Source organism: Pteropus medius, unplaced genomic scaffold (genome assembly GCF_902729225.1).
Source record: "Pteropus medius unplaced genomic scaffold, Ma_sr-lr_union100, whole genome shotgun sequence".
NCBI lineage: Eukaryota > Metazoa > Chordata > Mammalia > Chiroptera > Pteropodidae > Pteropus > Pteropus medius.
In genome coordinates this window covers 15461214-15476030 of record NW_024352785.1, presented here as the reverse complement: position 1 = coordinate 15476030, position 14817 = coordinate 15461214, and the positions used below count along the sequence as shown (strand labels likewise).

General features: G+C 40.1%; 1 protein-coding gene, 1 long non-coding RNA gene and 1 pseudogene across 6 annotated transcripts in view; 1 reads left to right on the top strand and 2 right to left on the bottom strand.

The window, feature by feature from the left end:
- The window catches only part of SNX24 (sorting nexin 24), a 134355-nt gene that overhangs the window by 47055 nt on the left and 72483 nt on the right, over window positions 1-14817 (bottom strand). For all 5 annotated transcript variants that reach the window (XM_039848552.1, XM_039848555.1, XM_039848551.1 and 2 more), the window contains one exon: window positions 3960-4064. In XM_039848552.1, the coding sequence (XP_039704486.1) occupies window positions 3960-4064 (105 nt within the window). The remainder of the gene's footprint in view (window positions 1-3959; window positions 4065-14817) is intronic.
- On the top strand, window positions 9136-14389 carry LOC120590883 (uncharacterized). The gene is made up of 3 exons (XR_005649801.1): window positions 9136-9248; window positions 11166-11220; window positions 13871-14389. It is a non-coding gene; the product is annotated as an uncharacterized LOC120590883 (long non-coding RNA).
- On the bottom strand, window positions 14540-14658 carry LOC120591053 (uncharacterized; annotated as a pseudogene).

The following is a 14817-nucleotide window of genomic DNA, read 5'->3' as shown; positions in this document are numbered from 1 at the left end:
TAGAATGGTCCTCTATGTCTGTCTTTTGCTGGAGAGTTTTTGTGTCTGTACTTTATTGGAACAGTGTCCCAACTAGAGAGAACAGCTACTGAATGTTTTCAATTGGATAACGCAACTAATTCTAGAAACTCGTGTGTTCTGATTGTTCCTTTTACAAGTATCCTAGTGCCATCTTTTGGATGCAATGAATACCTTTGTGAAATTCTCTTGATTTATTAAATCGATTTTAAGACATATTTTGTGCCCTTAATCATCTCTTTCCTCAAGAGTCAGTGTTTTAGTTCATGTTAGCTCTTTTTGTTCATGCTGCTTATTTTCTTCAAATGCCTGGTGATCCTTGGTTATCAGATCTCACTGAAGAAAGCAGCCTGGGAGGCTTGAGTGGGTTTCTTCTGCTAGTATGTCTGTAGCATGCCAGCCACAGGCCTCCTTCCAAGTGGAAAGACAGTGTGGGCGGGGCCTACAGCATGGTAGGCTTTTCCTTGGGGGCTGTCAACTTGGGGGCCTTAATATACATGCTATCAGCCTTAGCTTTACTCAGTCATTCTGTTTAATATTTTGTTGTACTTTCTGTTTTGAAGAGAAAAACCTTACACAAGTTTCTTTTTTTTTTTTTTTTTTGCATCATCAAAACATAAAGTTGCCTGTATTCTGCAAAGAGTAGTTTGGGCACCTGTCTCATGAATTCATCCTGAATGGAAACACCTGTTTTGAGTTTCACTGCTCCCCTCGGCCTCTACCTCACCTGCCAACTCTAAGTTGCAAGCTCTCCACCACAGCTGTGGGCAGGCTGCCTCCCACCTCCACCACATGCTCTCACGGCTGAGTATGGACTACTGGTTCTCACTCTCTGTTGCATCTATTTACACACTCCGAGAACATTTCATCTTCCAGAAAGTTTTTAAAAATTTTCTTCCTTTGATGAGCCCTTCTTTTCCCTACCCATCTACTACTTAACTGTTAGAGTTTATTCCTTAAGTTTTTATACTTTTAGTGGGATCTTAAGAAAGATGGGAAGTCACCTCAACGGGGAGATAAAACTATTATATAAACCATGTTCGATGGTAAAATCAGTTCGGGAATCCCAATTAATTTATTCTTAAGATTTTTGCTTCTATGCAGATGACTTAATATGGGAAACATACACACTCATTGTTTTCATAGGATCCTAAGTATTCAAGTCATAGACTTAAAGAATCAGCAACCCATTGATCTATCAAGGGAGTTGGGGGTAGAAGAGTCAGTTAAATTGTGATATGTATGATTATAAAGTCTTTTCCTTTACTATTATCGTTATTATATCCCTAAGTAAAATTACATGTCAAGGCTGAAAAATTTCTCTTGACTTGGAAAATCTACAATGCATAATGAAAACAGCCTATATTAGGAGTTAATAAACTCCCATCTCTTTAATATACTCCAGGAAGTGAGGCAAGTTTCTTTACCCCACTGGACCTCAGTTTCTCCATCTCTCTAAAATAAAAGAGCAGTGTGGGGCACCTTAGGAAACGTGTGTGTTACACCCACCCACTGTCCAGAAGGTAGTAGCTGCTCTTTGGGTAAGAGGAAGAACTGTTTTCCCTGGCCCCCTCAAGAGCTAATCTGCCTGTTTTACGGGTAGGAAACCGAGGCCACAGAGATGATCATGAACATAACTGAAGGGCAGGATGCAAGCTGGACTAGATAATGTCTAGGTTCCCTGTGAGCTGAAGATGCTATGGCTTTGGGGTATTAATACTTTCTCAGGTTTACTGGGCCGGAAAAGGTCCCTTCTAGCCAGCTCATGCCCAGATAGGTTACCTGTGGGATAGTGCCTGCTGAGAAGAGCAGGTGACACTTACACCCTGGAGTTCAGACTCAGATTTAAGTCCCGAGGGTGAGTGGGCATCTGGAGTTACACCTGCGAGTAGAAGGAACAGTCTCTTCTAGAGACTTCAACACCAAAAGTTATTAAAAATGACACCTAAGCCAGGATTTCCATTTCACTTGGGATTGATAAAGCATTCATACTCATCCTTGCAACTTCCGCCTAGCTCCCACTGCCCGCAAATAGAATTCTGTGAAAAAGGGAGAAGAGAAAGCTACTTTGAACTCCTCAGGGACTTAACTGACAACAAATTGAATATTAAATGTACAACAGGAAACAAACCCTCTCAGTCTTTCAACCACATCTTTCAAGCTCTATTTCTGAGACTAGAAAATTCTAAGCTCAATTTGAGTGTCACTGTAAACTCCTCTCTGTGCCAGATGACTTTATCCACATATTTATATACAAAGCACAAACAACTTAAAATGTTTACACTGAGTAGTAATGGAAGTCATGTGTCAAATATAATGGGAGGAAAAGAATAAAGCTTCTTTAGAACTAAAGCTTGAAGATACACAATATCTATGGAAAATGTGCTTTCCAAATAAGAATGCATTGTTTACCTATACCATTTAATTATAGAGAGCATGCATTTTTATCCCTTGCATACAATGTCTGAAGTCTTGTTTCTTTGGGTTTTTTTTTTTTTTTTTTTTGGTTTGGTTTTGCTCTGCCCTGTTGCCTGAAGCTCTGGATGTCTCTTAGCTGCATTACACAGAGTCTCAAAGGACATGGCCACACACTTCCCTGTCACTTGTGGTCCCCGTTTCCTTTAATCTCCCACTCCCAGGGAGAGGCAGTGAAGGAGCCACCACCATGTCTGAAAGTAAAAGAGCAAAAGCAGTAGAGAAAGCCCTCCTCAGATGTTCTCAGGGCTACCAGCATGTCAGCTTTCCTATTTGAGCATTGTAAAGACTAGGAAAATTACAGGAGGCTGGCATGGACTCTTAGCATTTTTCCACTGGGAGAGAGTCCTTTGAATCTAATACTAAGTACAAGCCTTTAGAGACAGCTTCTCCTCAGCTTCTAATCATCAGTGATTCAGGCGCAGCCACCCAGAAAAGCTCTGTAGGGAAAAAAAGTATGCAGGCTTCATGTAGTCCATAGCTGCCCTCCTAAATAGAATCCACCCTAGGGCTAATGCTAAAGGGGTTAGAAAGATATCAATGGAAGAACACAGTCATGGCAGCCAATTTTTTTGATGTAACATGTCATAGATCATCATGGTAAATTAATAACTCTTAGGTGAAGTCCAGCTTTTTATTTTTTTGAGAGTCAAGATTCCCCAACTCCCCCTCTCACAGCACCTCAATCATTCTCACGCATCAGCCTCTCAAATGGAGTCGGGTGTCCTCTCTGAACACAAGGCTTCCATATGCCATTCCAACCTCATCTCAGCACTTGCTCTGAGCAGTGCTCTTTGGATAACAATCACTACACCGAATAGTCAGTCACCTAAGGCCTCCAGCCTTTTTCATTTTAAAACTTAGAGAAGCTACATTTTCCTTTTGCTTTTTCTGTCACTTGGCAGAGAGAGTACTTTCGTCTATCTTACTTAAATAGTTCTTTTTGCAACTCTCAGTTGCAGAAAAGACAATCTTAATGCATTCTTTTAAAACCATAAATTCTAATTGTCAAAGAAGGTGGCATTTCATCAGAGGCAATTTTTATACACTCATTCTCAATTTGATTCCATAGATATGCTAGCCAGACCCACTGAAAATGCAGTTTCTCCCACTATCTCCCCAAAACCCAAAACCTAAATGCTATGAGGAAGCAATAAATCTTGGAGGGGAAAACAAAAAACAAAAACAAAGTAATTTGTGGAGTTGATTTAAAAAATAGACAGACCCTTTCTATATCAGTTTTTACCTTTATACTGAATTTTCACTTCCCTGATCCACATAATCAGTTTTAAATGGAAGCTAATTGAAGCTAAAAGAACTAACCAACAACATATTTATAATTTTAATCTAGAATGTATAGTTGCTTGATATATTTTGTATCTCACCCATAAGGTCTGAGAAAAAATATTGAGCTATATGACTATTTAAGCTGTATTATATTCATTGAGGATCTGAACATATCTTACCTGTAAATATGTTTCCAAACCCTGTCGTCGTTGTTCCAAGACTTTGGGGACCCAATTTCTCACATGTTTAGAAGGGATTTCTGGGGTTTTAATACATTTCTTAAGCTATAAAGATAGAAATAGAAAAAAAAAATTATCTTAATTACAAAGACATTATTTTAGAGGAAAAACCCATAATAAGAAAGTGAATCACCACAATCGCCAATAAAAAGATAGAGGAAAATATAATAACACTAAAATTTTGACCCAAAATTCTTCACATAGCTGTCTTAAATGTTCAGATTTTAGAAGTTTTATGTTTTTGGTAGTTGCTGTTATTGTTGTACATCATCTGGTATTTCAGACTGGAATTATTTTTTTCTGAAAAATTACAAGTTCAATAAATGAATTATAAAGGAAATAAAGAAGTTTGCAATTTCCAAAATCAGCTAATACAATGAAATTTTGGTTGGATGAAGTATTTTTCTGATGAAATCTTTCCACATATTTTTTATATAAAGAAGCAAAATGAAATACAATTGTTTATAATTATCTTTCTTGGAAATGAACTAGAAAACACCATTTGGAGAGTCTTTTGAAAGTTTTATAACAGATTGAACTAAAAAACAAAAGCGACTGATCCTTTCAGCAGCATTGTGTTGATAAAAACTGAATGATGGTTCTCAGCTAAGCCTTTTGGGGCAGCTATTTTTAGGGACTACGTAAATGAAGAAAAATTCAATGGCAAGTTTAATTAGAGTTACCTGTGGTAGATGTTTCCTACCACGTTCACATCTTAGACCTGTGAATATTAGTTTACTTAGCAAGTAACCTACTTTGCATATCTGATTAAATTAGGGGTTTTACAATGGAGAGATTATCCTAGATTATTCAGGTAGGCTCAGTGTAATCACAAGGATCCTTATGAGAAGGAGGCCAGAGGGTCAGAGAAAATTTGGAAGTAGATGGCTTTGACAATGGAGGAAGGGCCATGAGCCCAGGTGACCGCTAGAAGCTGGAAATGAGAAGAGAATGTATTCTCCCCTACATTTTGAATTTAGCTTGGCCAAACTCATTTTAGATTTCTGACCTCAAGAATTACAACAAATTTTGTTTTAAGCCACTAAATTTGTGCTAATATGTTACAGTAGCAATAGGAACTGCCCCTAAAATGGAATGAATTTTAACATTCTAATTAAAAACTTTAAAAATCTACTGAGATTACTTCTTTACTACACATGCAAAGAAATAGCATAATAATCTCTAAGAAAATGTACACAGTTAAACCCCAGCAGCTAAAACTATAATAAAAATTCTTCCCATACATTAAGTATATATTCATCATTAACCATTTTAGGCTGAAATTTGTTGTATGCCATGAAAAAGATGGAGCCTTTGTGCATTTCAAAAAGTCAGCACTTCTAGTTCAAGACACCAGAAGACACCCCAAATCTATTCTTCTTGTCCTCATCAACAGAACTCCTATATTGAGAATAATAACGTATTCTGCTAAATTTAGCTAAAAAGTTAAATTTTCCAAACTCCCTTGCAGAGATTGGAAGGCAAAGATAATCGGAAGTCACTAAGAAGGGTTTTCTATAAAAATTCTTTTAAAGTGGAGCCAACTCAGATGGCCTGCACTTTCTATCTTAACCTCCTTTAACCTGCTTCCTGCCTGGAATGTGACCATGATGGCTGGAGCACCATGACCCTATGCCACCATGAGGCAACTTTGAGAATGGAAGCCAGATGTTCCAGATGACTGAGCAGAAAGAAGGAGCCAGTGTGCCTGACAGCCTCCCGGAGCTGCTACATGGCCCAGGACTGCCTACCTCCAGACTCCTGAAGTAAAAAAAATTACCCATCCTCACCTTCTTTTTAAGGTTACTGGTATTTGGATTTTCTGTTTTATGTACTTGAATTTAATCCTGGTAGACATTTAAAAAGAAAAAAGAAAGAAAGCCAAAGGGAATAGGACACAGAACAATGAGTAGAAGAGAGCAGGAAGGAAGGGATAATCACCAAGTGAAAGATTAACAAGTGTCTAAAAGACAGAAAGCAGGAGATTCCAATGAAGAATATAGAGCAGAGGAAACCCCAGCCCAGACTACCTCAGGAAGGACCTCTGGGCTCAGGATTGACATAAGGGATTAGATCATGCCACAGCCTGTACCAGAGGACACTCTACCCTTTCCCACCACAGCAGAATGACTAGCAGCCTGGTTTTATCCCTGGCACACATACTCCACTCCATTAAAAAAAACGGTCGATGTCCCCAGAAAAAATAAGTGAAGAGTTTGGGATGAACAAGGATGTCTGCCATCCTAGTCATGGGGGTCCTCAACCTAATAGCTGGCTCTCTCCCCTCATTCCCTGTAATGAGGCCCTTTAGTAGACACACCTTACAGAAGGATGAGACTTATGTACCCAAAGCAGAGGAACCAATAACAAATACCCAGAATAATTAATCTAGTTGGGTGAATAATCAAGGATCACTTTTGTAGGAAAGGCAGCACTACAAAAGAGAAAGAACAAGAAAAACAAATGGAACAACTAATCCCAAAGGAAACAGATAAATCAAATAACAGAAGCGATCTTTAAAATTTTTATTAGAGTCTGCTGAGAGATTTGAGAATATATTGCTTCTATAAAACAAGAACAGGCTGCTATGAAAAAGAAACAATCAAAGAAGAAAGCTTTTGTGAATTTAAAAATATGACAGAGAAATAAAGAAATTAATAGAGGTAGAATGCAAAATCATAGAAGTCTCTCAAAGTGTAGAATTAAAAAAATGAGAGAAAAGGTAGGTGAAAAAACACATATAGGAATAACCAAGGAGATTTAACATAAAATTAATGAGCCTTCCATAAAGGAATAAGAGAGATTCTCAAAGAATAAAAAAAATAATTTTGTGATTTCATTGATATCTTCAGATTAAGAACCCATCACATACCAGCATAATATACTAAAAAAGACCCACACTTACTGACATTTATCTTTCAAGATTGTAGAATATCAAAGGACAGAGAGAAGACAGAGAAAAAAACATTAGGTGGCAAATGAAGGAAGCAGAAGTGCAATGGCAACTGACTTCTTCTCATCAGCAGCAGTGAATGCCAGATCGATGCTTCAAAGATCTAATTTGAAAATGGATTTCTGTAACTAGGCACACCATTGATCAAGTGTGACAGAACAAATGCATTCCCAGACATTCAAGGACTGAAAAAGCTTATCCCAGATGCCTTCTTTTACACAAAGTTGAGCATGTGATTCCAGAAAACTGAGTGATTAAAGCAAGGAAGAGGAAAAATAGGATCAGGACTCAAAGCTCTATCCCATCAGCATGGGGAAAGGAAATCTAAGGACAGCTGGGCACAGCAGCCTAGAGAACCATCAGTCTAGGTTGGAGCAAAAGTTCAGAGGATTTGAGAAGGGGAGCTTCCTGGAAGAAAGTTGATTCCATGCAGTGGATAGCATGGAAAAGAAATATAAACTTTAGGATCGGTTACATAAAGTACATTATTCTTTTGTCTATTAGAAAAAGTTCTAGGGAAAACAAAGAGCCCCTGTAGATGGTCTTGAAACAAAAGACACTTAACTCCTCCTCTGTGTTACTCCGGTACTAGAGATACTCCTGCCTTCACGGGGCTTACGTACCAGGAAAGAGACAATAAACAACGGTATGGAGGTTCCTCAGAAAATTAAGAAGAGAATTACCACATGACCCAGCAATCCCCTCTTGAGGGTATCTACCTAAAAAACTTGAAAACATTTATCTACAAAGATATATGCACCTCAATGTTCATATCAGCCAGTGGCCAAGACATGGAAACAACTGAAGTATCCATTAATAGATGACTGGATAAAAAAGATGTGGTACATATATACAATGGAATATTATTCAGCCATAAAGAAGATGAAATACTGCCATTTGCAACATCATAGGTGGATCTGGAGATTTTTATGCTAGGAAAAATAAGTCAGACAGAAAAAGTTGAGAATCATATGATTTCACTCATATATGGAATATAAAACTAAAAGCAACAAACATACATGACAAACAGAGACTCATGGACATGGACAGTGAATTAGTGGTTAGCAGAGGGAATGGGAGGAAAGGGAGGTAGACGGGGTAAAGAGGGTCAAATATATGATGACGGGAGGAAATTTAATGTCAGGTGATGAACACACATTACAATATACATGTTACATATCACTGAATTGTACACTTGAAATCTATTTGATTTTATTAACCCATGTCATCCCAATAATTAAAAAAAAAAATTAAAGGAAACCCAAAATAAATAAATAAAACAGGGCAAGGCATAGAGTAACAGAAGGAGCTGTGTGTTGAGGCAGCTGGGGAAGGACTGTGTGAGGTGAGACTGTCTGAGGAATGATGTGAATCATGTTGGGAAAGAGCCAGGTAAGGAGCTGGAGAAGAAGCATTCTAACGAAGACAGAGCAATGAAAGGGGAGGGCCACAGCAAGGAGGAGATGGGTTTGACAGCTGGCAGCGTCAGACATGGTAGGGCCCTGGAGACCGCGGTGGGAATTTGCATTATCATTTTAAACAGGAAGCAAATTGAATGTCTTGAGGAAGGGAATGACTTGATATAACTTTTAGAGATTATGCTGGATTTCGTGAGCAAGATGGTCTATACCTGGCCTGGAGTCAGAGCAAGGAGACCAGTCAGAAGCTCCTACAGAAGTCCAGGCCAGAGGTGAAGGTGAATTGGACTATGGTTCTGGCAGTGGAGGTGGGGAGAAGAAGGCTGAAGCAGTACATGGAAAGTAAAAGTGATCAGAATGACTCCAAGACCTTCACTGTTTTAAGGTTTTTGACCTCACCTGGCAGCTATATTTTGGGTGACCTGCCTGCTGTTTATGGAAAGGTAGCGGAATGCTAGGTTTTGGGTAAGTGGCCGAGAACACTAGTAATCACCCAAATCCACTGTCCCTCTCTTCTACAGAACTCCTGATTTTCAGCTGAGTATGTGACTGCTCAGAATAAAGAACACATTTCCAAACTCCCTTGAAACTACATGTGGCCATATGACTGAGTTCTGGTCAAAGGCAGAGAAACAGACATGTACGTGCAACCTTCAAGAAGGTTCTCAAAGGGAAGGACTCTTCCTTCCTCTTTCCTGCTGGTTGAACTGCCCCGGTATTGGCTAGACCTGGAGCAGTCACCTTCGATCATGAGATGGAAGCCTCATTTTGAGAACAGCAAAACCACAAGAGCCTAGGTCCCTGATGATCATGAAACTGCCACACCAAACCTAAACATTATGTGAAAGAGAAATAAAGGTGCGTCTGTTAATGTCACCATTACTTTGGCTCTAGAGTCGCTTGCAGCCAAATCTAATCCCACGTGAGTAGGAGATATGGCTAATATTGCTACCTGCCTATCCAATATCCACTCCCTCCTTCTTTTTGCAAAAGCACCCCAATGTCACTCAAAGTGCCACCATGCAGAGTAAAAAAATCGTGATTTCCCAAGTTCCAGTGTCATTAGGATGGCCATGTGACAGAGCTGGCAATGCAATGCAGTGTAAGTCTACTGGGCAGGGCTCCTATTTTCCTCATAAAAAGAAATAGGCTCTTCTTCCTGCCAGAAATGTGGAAGCACTGCCTGGAGGGACAGCACCTATGCTGTAACTAGAGGGTGAAAGTCATATGCTAAGGTAAAGACGGTGAAGCAGAAAAATAAAAGGTGCTTGGATGGATAGTATGGAATTGCTACATCGATTTGGACTTCATGCCTTTAGTTTTCTTACAATATGAGAATAACTAATCTCTTACTTGTCTAAGTAACCTAGTCAAGTTTCTATGATATCCAATCAAAGATAATCTTGACGTAAAGGAATTTATCGTTCGGTTCTGGTGATTTTAAGTCAGGGATGCCCGATAAGGGTCCAAATGGAGATAACGTGTACACAGTTGGATACGAGTCTGTAAATCTGGAAGTCAGAATGATTAAGTGCTATTTAGAGCCATGGAACTAGATGACATGACACTGGAGTTAAGTATAGATGAAGAAAAGAGGCTGCGATGAGGAGAATCCTAAGATAGCTCCTAAGATCCCTGCCTCCTGGTGTTTACGCCTGTATAATCCCTTCCCTTGGGTGCAGGTGGGACCTGTGAATGTGATGAAATCAGTCATTTTCATGACTGGGTTACAGTATATGACAGGGGATGAGACAGTCACTCTCTTGATCAGAGAACACTTTATAAGACCCAATCTTAGCAGGCTTTGAAGATGTAAGCTGCCATGTTATGACAGGGCTACAGGGCTAGGACTTCAGGGTGACCTCAAGGGGCTGAGAGCTACCCCTGGCTGACAGCAAGAAAAAAGGGATCTCAGTTCTATGACTGCAAGGAACTGAATTTTGCCTAAATGAGGACATGACAATGCGAAGAGGACTCCAAGTTTCAGACGAGATCACAGCCCTGGAAACACCTAGAGTTCAGCCTGGTGAGACCCTAAGCAGAGAACCCCAGTAACCTGTGCCCAGACTCCTGACCCGCAGAAACTCCGATAATACATTTGTATTGTTCTAAATGGCAAAGTTTGTGGTACTCTGTTATGCTGCCATAGAAAGCAAATACAAGGGCCACGGTCTGAGACATCCAACTCTGGGAAGTAGGGGAGAGAAGCAGGAGAAGCAGTGAAGAGGGGATGAAATAGTGCGCTGAGTCAGGAAGGGGCACGATCAGACTGTGGGGAGTGGTACTGGGAAGTCAAAAACACTGGGTAAAAAGAGTGAGAAGTTGGAAAGTGGAGGCTCCTCTTTCAAGAAATTATATTAAGAGAGAAGGAGAGCAAGGGTGAACATGGGAGGGGAGCATGGGGTCAAAGGCGAGTTTTATTTTGTGAAATGGCAAAGATAACATATTTATTAATGAGACTGATCCAGTATTGGGGAGAGGGGGAGAGAATGAATTTGATTGTAAGGGAATGTATACCTCATCTCTACAGTAGTTGAGGTATTTCTCAAACAAGAACAGAGCCCAAAATGATAAACGGTAATTGTTCTGTGGGAACAAGCTTAGTAAGTTCCAATTTAAACATATAGAAACTTCCTTTAAAACTACTGAATCATAACATTTCTTACATTGCATAAGAGAAAATCAACTCCATTCTCTCTCTCGCTCTCTCTCGCTCTCTCTCTCTCATCTTAAAGCTCTAGTACGGAAAACATGTTTCCTTTTCATTTCTGCCAGGAGTACCGAGGAAGCCGGTCATCAGAGCTGCTGGGACCTGTGACAGCAGATGCAGGTGAGTGATGAATTGCTTCAGATGAGGAGAGACAAACCTGAGACAGTATATTTCTAGTAGGGCTCAGCTGCTTCCAAGATAAATGCCCCTCTGCCACCGCCTGCGATAATGAACTGTTCTGGCCATGCTGCCCCCAGCCAAGCGGCCTTTCTGATCTCACAGATAGCCACCAGATTTCACGATGCCACAAACACAATCCCCTTTGCCTGGCGTGACTGCTCCTGTCTCTTCTTATACCGTTAGAAGAGTTTACACAGAACTCACTCCGTACAGATATCTGCATACACACGGCTCATAGTAACCACAGTCACAGAGAGGGACAGAAATACTTTCCCCAAGCAATGGATAAAAAGATGAAAAGGAAAAAAAATTAAGGAAAGAAGTGGGGGACGTCTGGGGTGAAATTCAATCTCTGACTCCATATTGTCACCTCTATATCCTCGGGGCCCCCTTTAGAGGCTCTACGTGGGGTGCTGTATTCCTGGTTCAACCCGTATGGCAGTTTTTCGGTTCTTCTGAAATATGTACTTCATTAAATTAAATATGAGAATGCAATATTTTACTCAGGCCAAAGGTGGGCAGCAACAGGAATGAGGACAGTTAATGTAGGAATGAACCAGCACCATGTTTCCCAAAAAACTTTGTGAATAAACGGGTGGGCTGGAAATGACAGGAAACAGCTAGAAAGGCAAGCAAAATATGCTCAGAATTTGCTACATAGGGAAGGTTTTTCTCTCCACACCTGTGGTTCTGGCCTGGGGTGGTGAAGCTGTTTTCCAAGACCACCATTTAAACTGGTAAATTACTCGGTGTGGTGGGCGTGAGGAGGCGCTGCTGGAACGTGGGAAACAAGTTTAATGCTCACCCCATCATGGTGGCTTGGGAGTAAGGAGAACACCCTGGATTTTTTTTTTTTTTTTTTAAGGACAATGTGCTAAGAGTGAATGGAGAGGACCAGAGTGGGGGTTTTTTCAGTGTGGTGGTGGTATTTTCCCACCTAGTACTAGCAGAGTTAGAGGAAATACAAATGTAACCTGAGGCTAAACCTACAATGAACTAAACTCCCATGGTAGACACTGTTCTTGTCAATGAAACATTCCTCCAGTAATTTCTAAGTATGCGTAATGTCCTCCAAATATCCCATTTTCCAAATACTTAATGACCAATAGGTGCCCAAGACTAACAGACAGTGAGGAAAATACAAAACACAAGACATAGGCCCTACTTTTAAAAAAATGTATTCTAGTTAAACAAAATTTAGGGATAACTAAGTTTTAGGGACCGGTGTTCTTATGAGAATCTAATGCCTGATGATCTGAGGCGGAGCTGAGGCAGTGATGCTAGCGCTGGGGAGCGGCTGCAAATACAGATGAATCTTCCGCTCACTCAACCGCCACTCACCTCCTGCTGTGAGGCCTGGTTCCTAACAGGCCACGGACTGGTACCGGTCCACAGCCCAGGGGTTGGTAACTCTTGCCTTGGAGAATTTTAATTTAAGTAGAAATCTCTATTCTAAATGGAATAGGAATTCTAAGAACAAAGAGATTAGAGAGTAAAAGAGACTCATGTGGAAAAAGGAGAACTCCAAATGTTTTAGTCTGTTTTGAATAGATGAGAAGACAGAGGGAAAGACATCCAGCATGGCAAGGACAGAGAGGTAGCGATTTTCACATACTGGGGTGAATGGGGAGATGGGATTGGCTGCCATTGACGTTTTCTTAGAAGCAGTGAGAAAAAAGACTGGCCAGTAAAAGGGTTTGTGGTAGACAGAATAATGGTCCCCCCCCAACTATGTGCACGTCCTGAGCCTCGGAACCTGTAAATGGATGACCTTACACGGCAGATGGGACTTTGCAGGTGTGACTAAGTCAAGCATCCTGAGATGGAAAGATTCTCCTGGATTACCCAGGGAGGCCCAATGCAAGCTCAAGCGGGGAGCAGAAGTATCAGTCTTACAGAGGAGATGTGATGATGGGAGCAGAAACTGAAGTGACATGATTGTTGGCTTTGAGGATGGAAGATGGACATGAGCCAAGGAATGTGGGTAGCCTCTAGAAGCTGCAAAGGCAAAGAAACTGATTCTCTCCTAGAGCCCCCTATCCCTCTCCGCCACCACCATGAAACACAGGCATGCCAACACACTTAGAGTAAGATAATAAATGTATGCTTTTTAAGCAAAATATGTGATGATTTATTACAGCAGTAACAGGAAACTAACATAGGGTTTAAGATTATTGACCTTGAGAGTCAATGTCCATGATTTGGTAGACAATACAGACCCACTTCAATGTATTTGAATGAAAGAATAAAGCTGAAAATAGTGCTTTAGGAAAATAGATCTGCATCAGAGGATGAAGAAGTAGACAAAGATCAGAAATAGAGAAATAAGTAAAGTAGTAAGACTCTGGATTGGGGATAGCGGGAGTAGAAAATGAAAAACGAAATGGTCCATATTATAGAAATGTAGAAGAATGCATCGACAGGACTTGGTGACACTCTGAATATGGAAGGTAAGAGAAAGTAGGAAAGAACACCAATGTCTCAAACTTGTGGCTTCAGTGCACGTGATAGGGGGAGGGAAGAGAGGATTGTGTCTAAGAGATGCCTTTAAAAATATAACCACGCTATAAGAATTCTCAAACATCAACAGGCAGGACGATTATCTGGGATGCTGGTTTAACATGCAGATTACTGGGCTCCATCACGAAGATTCTGATTCAGCATGTCTGGGTAATATCCAGGAAACTACTTCAGTAAACCCTGTTCTGATTCTGGCGATCCAAAGTTCACACTTTAAGAAATACCAGTCAGAAAAACGCTGAAGGAAATGGAATCGAATACTCATCATAGCTCTGGAAGAAATAACTAATCTTACATAAAATCTGAAGGAGTGAAAATTGACATATTAGACAACATAAAAATTAAAAATGTTTGTAATTTAAAATAAATATCAAAGCCAAAAGAAGGGCCTTGGTGAAAAATACTTTAAGCGAATGGCTAATATATTATTAATAGGCCACACAAACTAATGAGCAAAAAAGAACTGAGACCCCAGCAGACAAATGGGAAAGCACGTGAACAGAATTCCAAAAGAAGGACTACAATCGTAAACGAACTTAAGAAATATCAATTAAAATAGCAACAAGGCAACACAAATTGCTTGCTAAATATTTTGGGGGGTAATATTCAAAGCCGATAAGATGTGATATTTTCAAACTTGCTGGTTGCATTATAAATCCACTATAACCATTTTGGAAAAAAGTAATTTGACAATATACATCAGGAGCTGTAAAAATATCCATACTTTTTTTTTTTTTTTAACCTACAGCACTTGATCTTCCTAGGTGGTCTCCCATCCAAGTACTAACCAGGCCCGACCCTGCTTAGCTTCCGAGATCGGACGGGAACGGGCTTGTTCAAGGTGGCATGGCTGTAGACAAAATAGCCATATTTTATGACAGAGAATGCTTCTTTTAGTAACTAGCTTAAGGGAACACTCTTGAGTACGGAGAAAAAATTATATGTAATGAAGGCTATCAATTATTGGAAGTTTACCATGTGATACACATGATTTCATTTAGTCTGTAAAACAATCCT